General features: G+C 40.6%; 1 protein-coding gene and 1 long non-coding RNA gene across 2 annotated transcripts in view; both read left to right on the top strand.

The window, feature by feature from the left end:
* LOC118333375 overlaps positions 1-12,982 on the top strand; it is a 598,798-nt gene that overhangs the window by 228,913 nt on the left and 356,903 nt on the right. The window lies entirely within an intron of this gene.
* The window catches only part of glra1 (glycine receptor, alpha 1), a 112,002-nt gene that overhangs the window by 81,421 nt on the left and 17,599 nt on the right, over positions 1-12,982 (top strand). The window contains exons 9-10 of the mRNA XM_035668975.1: positions 5,147-5,361; positions 9,914-10,060. Coding sequence (XP_035524868.1) covers positions 5,147-5,361; positions 9,914-10,060 — 362 coding nt within the window. The remainder of the gene's footprint in view (positions 1-5,146; positions 5,362-9,913; positions 10,061-12,982) is intronic.

Below are 12,982 nucleotides of genomic sequence, written 5' to 3'. Positions count from 1 at the left end.
ACGATTGCTGGAGGCACGGTGAATATAGCATGTGCTTCAAGGAGGAATTTAAGGTGATCGTTCATATATTAAGTTCCATTTCATCAGGTTTAGGTCTGGTCATACAGATGTAGGGTGTCGGAGGGTTGTATCGGGTAAAACTCAACACCAAAAATCGCAGGGCAGGAAGGAAAGAGAAGAGAGCAACAAGCTTTGAAGACGCGAAACAGACAAATCAGTCATATAAACACAAAACGTAAACCCAGCTAATGAACTAATGAACAAGCTAACAATAATGAAGTTATAACCGCATGGTAAATTGTCAAACACGAATTTTTACTATTCTTACAGGTCAAAGTTTCACAAATGAAAAGATTAAGTATTGGCTGTGAGCATGATAATCTTTCACCGAGATGAGACTGGAGGGCCTAAAAAAAAACATACTGTACGTTAAAACATTAAGCCAGAGCGAAATGCATCACATACACTATAAGGGACAGATCAGCAGTATGAAAGGGGGGGGTGACGAGAGGAAACAACACGATCAACTGAGAGGATGGATTAGCTTTACCACAGACTAAATGTTACTACAATAGCCGGCGCGCACTACCGGGAACAATAGATCGAAAAGAAAAGTCATCCAGATACTGTTAAACTAATTACGAGGCAATCCGTGCGTAAGTAAAACAGCTTGTCCGTGCCGGTTCCTGCTACTTCGTGCACTGTCAGGGAATCAAGTGGAAAGCGCCTCTGCTAGCTAAGGACGACTGAACCTTACAAGATACACTAAGTTAAGAACTGCGTTACCTCACTTGTTTCCATGCCAAATGTCCTGTAGGTCAGCCAGCCAGGATGTGGCCGCCCTGTTGAGCACTATTGTGTGTGTTGCTGGTGAGGAAGGTACAACCGACGGGGGGCGCAACGAGCACGTGGAGAGTGGGGGGAGGGCAGTAAGTGAGCGGGAGGGGGCTGAGGCCTGTCTCCCATCAGGATCTGTCAGTCTTCACCACAGGTGGGACCCAATCCAACTTCAAACTGAACATAGAACAGAAACACACACACGCACACCCACACGCACACACACACACACACACACACACACACATAGAGCATGAATGACAGAACAGTACGGATTTAAAGAACACTGCAGTGTTAAGTACAGCGCGCACACATGGCTGGCAACCATTCATGCCAGAAACAGACAAAAGTGTGTGTTGCATTGAATACAGCACACACACACACACACTGTAGTGTTAAGTGCAGCACACACACACGCCCAGACTCAGCCCCCACTGTGAGATAGGGGCCCGGGCTGAATAATTTCAATCTTCTTATCAGATGGAAAATATGGACAGCACTTAAAAGCTCTGAAGTGTATCACAGCTATAAATCAAGTCCAACTTCATCGACTCTCCTCATCTTCCTCTCTTCCTCCTCTTCCTCCTGCTGCTGCTGTCATTTTCTCCTTCCCTGCTTCTTCCTGTCCTCTTGTGTCTTTCTCTCCTCTTCATCCCTCTGTCCTCTCACTCTAACATCACATTTCCTCCACTCTTTCCTGTCCTTTTCCTTCTCTTTCCCCCTCCTTTCCTTTCCCGTCTCCACTCCTCCCCCCTCCCCTCCTCTCCCCTCTTCTCCTCCCCTCCACTCTTCTCCAGTCTTTTAGGGTTAACTCTAATTGATGAGGTTGCCTTCCATTGATCTTCTTTGATTAAATGGATTGTCGGCCATCTTGCTCTCTGGCTCTCTCATGGTTTATTATGAGACCCGGCGCGCTCATTTCATTACAGAAAGAGGAGAACGGACATTTGTTACTGTACTGCAATGTAAATAAGACCACTGCAGTGTGTGTTAATTTAATTATCTGCGTTGCAGATTTCTTTTTTTGTGCAGAAAATGCCACTTTTTGTCCGTGTGCTTTACACAACGTAGCATGTGTATGGTGTTTTCTCTTGGATATTTTAATTTTTGTTTGTTTAATTTTTTATTTTCATCCAAACCTGTTCAGTACAAATGTCAGATATCGATCTATTAAACCGAAACAAAGCCTGTGTTACCATTAGCAGTGATACATTTTTAGTTGAAAAGACTAAAAAACTGTATCATTTTAAGACACCAAAAATAGACTTGTTTTTTGTAGATTTTTGCTTCAAAGGTTACATATTGCATATTTTAAAAAAGAAGCAGAGAAGGAGGTCAAATTCCTGACTCCATTCCTCCTAATCTGTCTGCTCCCCTTTTACAGCAACATGCTGCGAGCGTAAACATCCACGGTTACTTTCCCTTCACAGCCACACAAGGACTAACAGTGCTGCTGGCAGACTACAACAGGCAGCTGTACATCACCAGGCTTTCAACAACACAGTTTGTGCACTGCACTGGCATAAGAAAGCAATACATTCAAGTTAAAATGCCAGGGCAAAGGAAGGCGACACCAGGACCGTAAAAACGATCAAGTTCAGGTGGACAAGGTCACAAGAAAGAGACAAAAACGTCACAATGAGGCACAGTAGCACAATGGAAAGAGGTTCTCAGAGGGCTGTTTTTATATTCGGGTAAAGCTGAGGACTGTAAAAGTGATAAAGCTTGTTGTAAGAGCGGAGAATTCATCGCAGGAAGCCTAGATTTTGCTATTGTTGTGAGGAGTCGAGAGAGGGATTAATGTTACTATGTCTGTATCTGGTTAAAGCTCCTACATGTAACGTTCATTCTGTATTGATTCTGAAGATCCCTGTGGACAAAACCAGTAGTGTTTCTACTGAGTCGTTCTACTGAATCGATTTATCGATTTCAAGGGGAATCCAACCGAATCTGACCCAGTGGCAGGCATTAACTACATATAACAGCCAATATTCTCGCTGATTGTCTGGTTTGTTTATGTAGGTCATTAGTGGCATCAGTATTAAACTGAGACTGTTTCATAATCACTTAAAAACTCCTTGTAGAGTGTATTACGTCTCTGTTAGGACCAGAACCAATGTCTATGTTCAGTTTAAGAATCTGAAGCAGGTCGTCAAGTTAGCATTAATAAACATGCAAAGTCCAGTTAGACTTTCAAAATAAAGCTTGCTGAGAAACATTACACATTTTATGACTTTGAATGGCCACAGTTTGGTTAGATTCAGACACAAAAACTACTTGGTTAGGTTTAGGAAAAGATCATGGTTACGAAACGTGACATAAGTTTTAAAAAAACGTATAAACACCAACAGCAGTCTCGACCTCCATATGTGGACTTTTTCGCTCTTTATACTATGTGACCTGACTTCAACGACAAATGCACGGTGCACCCATCTGGTGTAATTGCACCGTGCACCCAGAAATCATGCTAAAGGAGTACCTACAACATCCAAGTTTGGAGCATAGGGCCACTGACCAAGATGCCATATTTAACAACGATTTGATGACTTATAGCTGCATTTAACAGCAGAATCTAAATATAGACATCTAAAACATCTAATTTCAGTACAGTGTGATGCCTCAATTTCTACAAAATTACTATGCATAAAAAAAGAACGTAGCAGACAGCAATACAAGCTTCCAGTCTTTATCAAGATTTTTCCAAAAAACAAAAAACGTATGCCAGTGGTATAATTTTAAAGATGCAAATAAACATTTTGCTTATTAATAATTTACCAGCAGCACCACACAGAGGCATTGTCTGTTTTATGAGGGTGGAAGAGGCAATAACTTCCTCACTTCCTACGGTGCTACATGCTCCTCCGAAGCACCTTTCAGACAGAGACGCCTCAGACAGGCTGTTACTGCAACAAGTAACTGGCAGTATGAATCCCGAAACACCTCCTGTGTTTGTTTTCAAATGTTTGGTTTGATTTTGATATTCAGCAAAGCCGAGCATTTGTGTCTCTCTGATTTTCCGCTCATGATTTACACTTTGGCTTAGTGCGAGTGCTGAAGGAAGATGACATTTTGTCTCAAAGCTGTCAAGTTCGTCTCCAGTCCCCTCTGTGTTTCCCTCTCTGGCTTATCCTCCCTTTCACTGCCAGTCCAACGACTCTCCCCCTCTCTGATCCCCCTCTCTCGCTTTACTCCTCATCTCTCTGGATCGGTCTTTTAATTTGCCCCTCCGCCTCATCATTTTCACCTGTTTTTTCCAGGGGACGTGACTGTGTCAGTGTTTAGATGATGTGACTGTTCAGATGAAGATAATAGGGAATTCAGAAACACTCTTCGCTGCTAATGGAACTGCACCGCCTCGGGGAAACTGATGAAAGAACATTTTGCTTTTAAGTAGTTTAAACATCAACCGACATTTCTTATTTCTTTTCTTTTTTTCACCGAATCAACCTCTTGTGCTCGATGTACTGCAAATTCAGTCATTTCCAAATGAGATATCCATGTTGAAAAACAAGACACCTACAAAGACAAAATGATTGCCTCCATGAATATATAACTGAGTGGTGAATATCTTTGAAGCTGTAAGTACCATGAGCCTTCTCATTACAAAATAATAACCTTTTTGGAGGGTACAACTCTTTCCGTTCCCCTTAAAAGGCTGAACATCAGAATAGATTTAAATAAAATGTAATAATTGGTCTTTTCTTTCATTGTAAACCCTGATATGCTTTTAACTTGTTGGACATAAATCTTTAAGGCTCATTAAGACAACAGCTCCTCCGTGTTCCGGTTTATTTCTTTAGACAGAAGTCAGCGATCTTTATAAAACTGGCTGATTGAACTCTTGAAGGGAGCATTTCTACATATATTTGAATATGATTTTTGTTTACTCAAGTGTTCATTGTTTGTAGGATCAGCGTCATTATCGTTAAATAGATTTCTATCCCGTCATTTATATTCAGAGACACGATCAGGGTTACTTCAGGTTCTGCTTACAGTTCTTAATGTGTTTTCCTGCTCCAGTGTTCATCAGGTCCATTTACAAACAGAGATAAATCACACTGTAATGGTTTCCAGGTTAGGTTCCCAGATTCTCATCACAGTAATGATCGTTTTTCTATTTTCTTTTTCAAATCAGTCTTTTTCTCTCATTCCTCTTATACCTGGATTCCTTCTTTCTCTCATTCATCTGGATAAATTCAAATGCAACAAAGTCTTTCTCCAACAGATCACCGTCAGCTCTTTTCTTTACGTCTACCTTACAACCTTTTGTAAACTCACTCTATTTCCCTCCCCTTACCTCCTCCTCCAGGTAAATTCACCTGTATCGAGGCTCGTTTCCACCTGGAGCGTCAGATGGGCTACTACCTGATCCAGATGTACATCCCCTCGCTGCTTATTGTCATCCTGTCCTGGGTTTCCTTCTGGATCAACATGGACGCCGCGCCCGCCCGTGTGGGTCTAGGCATCACCACCGTGCTGACCATGACCACGCAGAGCTCTGGTTCCAGAGCCTCCCTGCCGAAGGTGAGGACAAATCGAACGCACCTTTTACAGTTTTTGTAATAAATCACATCAGCTGCTGTTGGACAATAACTTTGTATGAAGTTAGACTTTATAAAGTTAGCAACAAGTCTTTATGATTGAGCTGAAACAGGGAACAAAATAACAGTTTGTGGTTGTAAAGGGAGATGTGTGGCGTACTTCTGTGAAGTGTCTTCACTTTTTGCTTGTCAACCTCACCGTGATGACGAGACCGTAGGAAGTCCCTGCGCCCAGTTGTTGTTTTCCAAGAAATAGTTCCAGCATGTAACTCTCCCAAAATCATCAAATTCATATTTTATAGCAAGCTGTTTCCCTTTGCTTCCAGTTTGTATGCTAAGCTAGGCTAATCGTCTCTTGACTCCAGGCCATACTTAATACTTAACAAGATGAGAGTGGTATCAATCTTCTCCTCTCACTCTCGGCAAGAAGATGAATAGGTCTAATTTCTTTTGGTTCTAATAACATTACACATACTGTTCAAGTCTGTCACCAGTCATGTTCCATGACAGTAGTTTCAGGCTTCATCAACCTGTGTGATGAATGGCTTAACTGAGCTTTAAAACTACAACAAAAATGTCAACAAACTTTTAAGATAAAGTAGAAAGTACAGCAAAAATGTATACATGTATGTATACAGTACAAGTTTGAGGATGGTTGATGTTTTCCACAGCTTTCTTCACACAAGCAATTTAGTGCTGTGAGGGAGTGAAGGGAAAACTATGAATGTGAAAGAGGAGGTAAATAGAGAGCTGCAGTTTCTGCTGAAGAATTAATGTTCAAAACAAGGAGAGAGGAAATGGAGAGGAAAATGGAGACATTGAAAGGAATCCATAGAAAGAAAGAGGGAAAGAGAAAGAAAAAAAAGGAGAGGGATTCAAAATGTCCTTTTCATTGACAAACGTACGGTAGAGTGGAGGGAAAAGGGTAGAAAAGAGGCAGACAGATGGAGGGATGAAAGAGAAAAAAACGGAGGGCAAGAATGAAAAAGAGACATTTCACAGACAAAGTTCAAAGGAACAAAGATGAGAAAAATAAGTTTTAAAAACCGAGAGAAATCTTTTCCTGTGAGGGATTTTCAGATTAAGGAGGGGAAAAAAACGGTCAGACTTTGCGTGAGCCAGTAGGATTGTATAATTATGTCCAGGGAAACTGTAATCCCCAACACACACGCACACACACACACAGACACACACAGACACACTCACTAACACACACACACACTCACTGTTTGTTGACATTAGGTGCTTCATGTGCTCTAAAAATTGAACAAGTGAACCGTGATTCCTCTGCAGTTCAGCTGTCACAATAATGATCACACAGCACAGCTGAGCTTAGGTAGGCATACTGCTCTCTCTCTCTCTCTCTCTCTCACACACACACACGTACATCTGAGTGTGTGTGATTGATAGCAGACACATACACACCTAAACACACGGCTTTTTTCACACGCCACAGAGGAGGGCTGCACCATGTCAGGCGAGGAAAGGAGAATGGGGAAGGAGGAGAACGGAGGAAAGAGAGGAGAGGAAATATTAGATTATTATTATTATTATTGTTTAAGAATTATTCAGCAAGGCAGATGATGTTAATGTTATCCCACAGGCTGCCAACACTATATGTTCTGATACATGTATGTATGTAACTCACCATAAAGTGCTGCCTGAAGCAGGTCGGCAAAATGTGTAAATAAATCTAGAAAAACATACCGTTAGTCATAACACTACACAGTAACACTGCCAAAGAGATTGGTCATATACAGTACTGTGCCAACAAGCAGCAGCTGTGAAGAGATTTTTAGGATTTTATATATTAGCAGGTTCACATACAAAGAGTTCACCTTGGTGTTGTGATGCATTACAGTCAAAATATACAGTAAGTAGGAGAACATACAAGTACCACTAATGGTAAAAATAGAAATTTATAAATATAGAATATATGCAATGTTGAGCTGCAACAATGAGTTGATTAATTGTCCATCTTTGATAATCAATTAATAGTAGGTTTTTAAGATAAAATGTCCAAATTCTCAGATTTCAGCCTCTCAAATGTGTTTTAAATATTTTTTGGCTTCTTTAATCCTCTGTGACACCAGCTCTCAACCTGGTGTCCAAGGACGCCCAGGGGTCCGTGAGAGGGTTTTAGTGGGTCCATAGAAGAACTGGGAATATTCTTCACTATTATTTCATTGACTAGAAATAAGCCCAGTGCCAGAATGTATTAATGACTCGATTCAGCTGATCAGTGGTCCAATCAGAGCAGTATCCCTGGCTTGCTGGCTGCTGCAGCCCTCCATTGTGCTCTTGGTTTTTTGAACATTGTCTTGTGAAGCGTGAGTTAAGCGACGCCACCTAAGCTGCAGTTCAGAGGGCCGCCGCTGGTCAGTTTGTCTGTCAGAAGCTCTCAGCCTCATACAGGACCGGACCAGGCAGAGAAGAGCCCGGCCGGGACTACTGTAGCTCGGTTGGTTTTAGCTTCCTGTCCTGAAGCTAGCTGTTGTGCTAGCTACCCAGCTATCATGTCATTATACGTTTTGCCATCACTGACTGACTGTGTTAATCTGACTTGTTCTCTAACTAATTATACATAATTTTAAAATAAACCCAAGCTGACAAATCAAGGACAAAACCTTTAATGCAAATTTGAATATGGTTATTGTGTCATTGTAGTTTGAGGCTTTTTTTATTCCTCTTTTTTGACGTTTAAGATCATGTGGATACTAAATAAAAGAGGAATTTAATCACTAAAATTAAAAAAGCTCATTTCTGATTGTAAATATAGTGTTACAGAAAGTTATAAAGCTCCAAAGAGGCAGTAAAACCAAACGGACACCAGGAAATAAACAATTTGTTGTACCCACTCTTCCTTCATCTGCTTCATTTACTTCACTGATTTACTTTCCCAGAATGCTGTTAAACTGCCTTTCAGGGAAGGCTGTATTTTGTAAAAGTTAAGGTTTTACAGGAAGAAAAGGGACATGTATCTTTTCTTTCAGTGTGTTTGCCTTATTTTCTGAATCTGCTTTTTAAAGACAATACTTTGTGCTGATTTTACAAGTCCAAAATAACATACTAAAGCAAAACATGGAACATCCAAAACTGAATATTACTTTGCTGAAAAAAGAAACTGCAAGTTGAGAGCTAAGATCAACCTGCAAACCTGCTGTTTGCATCTCCAAAACATCTTTTTTTTTCTATTCGCATAAAAAGGTTTTCATTTTATTCACCAGCAGACCATAACATTTGGAGCTACAGCCCACCAGACTCCACTAACAAAACCAGTCATTTTAATCTTGTAAAACACTTTTCAAACTGGACAGAAACAAAAATAAACCCGTAATTCACCAAGTTAGATGTGAAAATATTGACAAAATGGGCTGCAGTGGTGGCACGCAGCAAATCTTCAGGAGAGGGACAGTGACATTATTTTCTGCTCAGGAAGCCATTCCCCTCTATACATTAACTTACAAGATACACTATATATTTCGTTTTTTGCCTTTAAAATCTGTTTTTGAACTGGAGTAATTTTAAGATTCCTCTTTCTGTTCTTCTGTTTATCTCCCTCTCTCTGTCTCTCTGCCTGTTTGACCATCAGACCAAGTGAACCAGTTGACCGTTTAGGCCTCAGCGGCTCTCAGCGGCTCTCAGCAGCTCTTGGGGGGGAATCAGTCAGGCATTCGAAGATAAATGTTTTCATAAGCATCAGACTCAAATGAGCACGGATCACGAGAAGTGGTGATGCTGAGCATTGTGCGTTTGTGAAAGTGATCTAAAGTCATAGTTTAATTGGATTGTAAACGGCTGATTGTGGGTTTTCTCACTCTGTGACAGAACAGGGATCTCCCTCTCAGGCTGCACGGTGTAATTGCGTGTGGAGATGGAGAGTTGTAATGACAGGCTGGCGTGAATGTGCTCCAATAATGGTGCTTAGCAGGCAGATAGCGATCAGACAATGATCCAACCAGACTTAATTTAGCCCTTATTATCTGGACAGTCCTTACCCTGTCCATCTTGCATCAAACCACACTCTTTGTATGTAAATTGTGCTGACATTCAACTGGTTTTGTGTGCTGACTGTTGTCTTGTTTTGTGGCTTTTTGCCCATCTGGCTGTCCGTTTAGTAAAAATCTACTAGGGTTTAAAGAGCATCATACAATTGTGATCTCAACTCTATGCAATTACCATCCCTTCATGTGTTCAGGTAAAATTACATGTATATCCGTTTTTGCAACTCATTCGCACCAGAAACACTACAGCAGTGGTTTAACGTCTGACCCTGAGCAGCTCCACCACAGCAGTCGAGGTGAAGTGTCAGGAGAGAGTGTTTGAATTTACTATAAAAACCTAGATTAACCCACAGCTGACCAGTCATATATCTGCTTCACCGTGTGTAGGTTGATGACTCTCAGTAAAAAATGAGAATCTGCTGAGAATTGGCACATAGCTAATTCTTTAATCAACGTGTCCCATACTGTGCACAACAGCAAACCCTCTATACTCAACCCAGATGCCTCTAACGCTTTCTTACCCCTCTGCAGGTGTCCTACGTAAAAGCCATCGATATCTGGATGGCCGTGTGTCTGCTGTTTGTGTTCTCGGCCCTGCTGGAGTACGCCGCCGTCAACTTCATCGCCCGCCAACACAAGGAGCTGCTGCGCTTCAGACGGAGGCGACGACACATGAAGGTGAATACTCTCACATGTGTGATACAATCAAACATTTACATTTGTTCTGGGCTTTTCTTTCTGGTGCGTCAACAGAGATATCAGCTGAATTGAAGAGTTGTATTCAAAAAACAGATATTATCCATGCAACAAAGGTGATTCTGAGTAACAAAACGTCCGATAAAAGAAGATGACACCAGCTTTTGGTTTGTTTTAAAGAATAATACATGACTTAAGGATATGACAAATGCTAAACATGAATGATGATTTGTTTTTGTTGAATCACTCTTCAGTCCTACTGATCCACAATCTTCCATATGTACCCTTTTTTACATTCTGTCCTTCAGCTGTTTAAAAAAGAAAGGATCTTTAAGAACATGACATAACCAGATGAACCAGATTTCCAATGGTCAGACACAAACAGTTCAACAGCTTCATTGTCATCTCCAACCACCCAAACTGGAGAGAAACAAACAAATAATTTAAAACCACAAATGTGTTGTTTTTAAGGGATGAGAAGTGGTACCACAGCTGCTGGGCAGCCTCGTGCTTTTAACAGAATAAAATATTTTAGCTTATTTGTTTGCACTGTAAACACTAGAATGCAGTTTGGATAAAAATCCCTGCTCTTCTCCATCCTCAGGCCTCCTGAAAAATTCACTGCGTGTTTGATATTTGCTTTGTGCGGTGCTCATCACCGGGCAGAAACACAGGGCATCAATGTTTCATGGGCGGAGCATTGAGCATGATTAAAAGCTGCGCTCTGGAGCAAACAGAGACAAGGCTCATAATGGATTCATAATGTAGAAGAGGAGAAAAAAAACTTTTCCCTCTGCTCTGAAACTTTTGTTAGTGGAAATGCAACATTTACAAGAAACAGCAATGAGAGTGTTGCAGTCTTTTTTAGGGGGTTGGGTGTGTAGTTGTGACTGTGCTTCTCAATGAGAATGTACGTGTCTATGTAGGACTGAAACCAGCGTTTTAGTCAGTTTTAGTTTTTAATTATAGCGTGATCCATGTGCTGTGTGGCTCTTATAAGTCCACATCCTGTTAAAACACAAAACAGCAAATGTTTTGTTGAAGATCAGATTCATTTCTGACCTTGGAAACAGCAGTAGAGCACCACAAGGTCCATACATGTTCTGGTGCTTTAGATCACACCACATGAGTTTGCCCAATTATTATGGAAATGTACATTTTCAAATTTAATTTTCCTAATGGAAGGACTTCTCGTCCATGTTGGCTGGATTTTTTTACCTACACCATGTAGATTCAGATGGATTTTGATCGGTTTCTATTGTTCATCAAAAAATGAAAATTTGAACAACTACAATTCAATGACAACTGGGAGACTCCATCTGCTGAGGAAGAATATGATCGAGAGCTCCAGAGCAAATACCAAATGGACCTTGGGGTGATATTTTTGGTGAAACTAAGCTGAACTAAGTGGCTCAAAATGTCTAATTTTAATAACTGTAATTTATCTAAAACAATTTAGCAAACAGCAAGGTGTTTTGTGTTTGGTAGGGTTATATGTCGACATGGGTATGTGTGTCCTTTGTACCATATTAAAACACATTAACCTGTTAATTTGCTGCGGTTGATGGAAAACGTAGCAGTGTGTAAACATGATCCACATCAACCACATCAACAACCTTTCTTTGTCTTGACATCGCTGTGAAGACAAAAACAAATATAACTGCCTCAAAACCACCTTCAATTCTTATATAAGCTGTCTCAAAGCAGAAGAAGAAGACAACTTTTGATGAAATGAAGATAAAGCGGAGACCTGAAACTATGTCACTTTATTTAATTTCTGCAAACTGCTTTGGATATATTTAGTAAAAATGACAAAAGGACCATGTCAAATTTTCCCTGGAGGACTGTTGAGATGTATTAGGGTTTTTTTTTTCCCTTCTTCTACTTTCTTTTGTTGGTTTTTGCCTTTGAAGCATTTAATCAATCAATTCTATCTGTCCGGTTGGATTTATCAGTCCCAGGCTGCTGTATTGAATAAGGAGTAAAGCTGTCAGGCCTGCAGGGAATATTGAAGTGCTGGTTGATTGTGAAACTGGTGCTTTGTGTATTTGTGTGGGTGGAGGGCAAGAAAACACAAACACCCACAAGAAATGCAACGATGCGCCTGCAGTAAACAATGCGTACATTCCTGGATTGGTTGGTGTGTGAGAATGTGTGTGTGTGTGTGTGTGAGAGAGAGAGAGGGAGGGGGAGATTGTATCTATACAGCCGGTGAACATGCATGAGTGCGTTCCCGAGTGCTGTCGTGCAGTTTGGTGTTGTAGGGCATGTGTTCGTGCCTGCTAGGATGGAGCTGCTTGATTGAGTTTGACACATTTTAGTGTGTGCGAGCGTGTTTGTGCGTTCCTGTATTTATGAGGACCTCGTGTCCACGCAAGGCTGGTAAGGAGACATATAGGAACTACTAAATTGACCTTGTGGTAAGATTCTTTTCTCAACAAAAAAAAAAAAGAGAAAAAGTCTCTAAAAAAATAATAATAGACCTTTTGGAACTTTTGTAATCATCTTGCTTCTCTTCAGGTTTATTTTGTGACCACTTCTAGGATCTTGACCCCCAGGTTGGGAACCAACTGAGACATGATATCCCGAGTCTTATCATATTTGATACATGAGTTTCTGAGACCTCATCACCATGAACAATACTTTCCTGTCATATCCAATCTGACATGTCTTCTGCCCTCTGGTGGATTGGTGGTGTGACATTTATATTGTTACTAATATTTCAATATGAACATAAGTGTAATGAAGAAACTTCTAATTAATATTTTGTGCATTCATTTCTAGCAAAACCTTGTTGAAATTGTATCAAATATGATACCACAGGTATAAAAGGTCATTTATGCCTACCACAATGCCATTTACACTTTGATTAAATTAAAGTGGAAATTGAGATATTTGTGTTTT

Source organism: Morone saxatilis, unplaced genomic scaffold (genome assembly GCF_004916995.1).
Source record: "Morone saxatilis isolate NCDOM2014 unplaced genomic scaffold, NCSU_SB_2.0 Contig22, whole genome shotgun sequence".
In the NCBI taxonomy this organism is placed as follows: domain Eukaryota; kingdom Metazoa; phylum Chordata; class Actinopteri; family Moronidae; genus Morone; species Morone saxatilis.
This window is presented reverse-complemented; position numbering and strand designations above follow the sequence as displayed.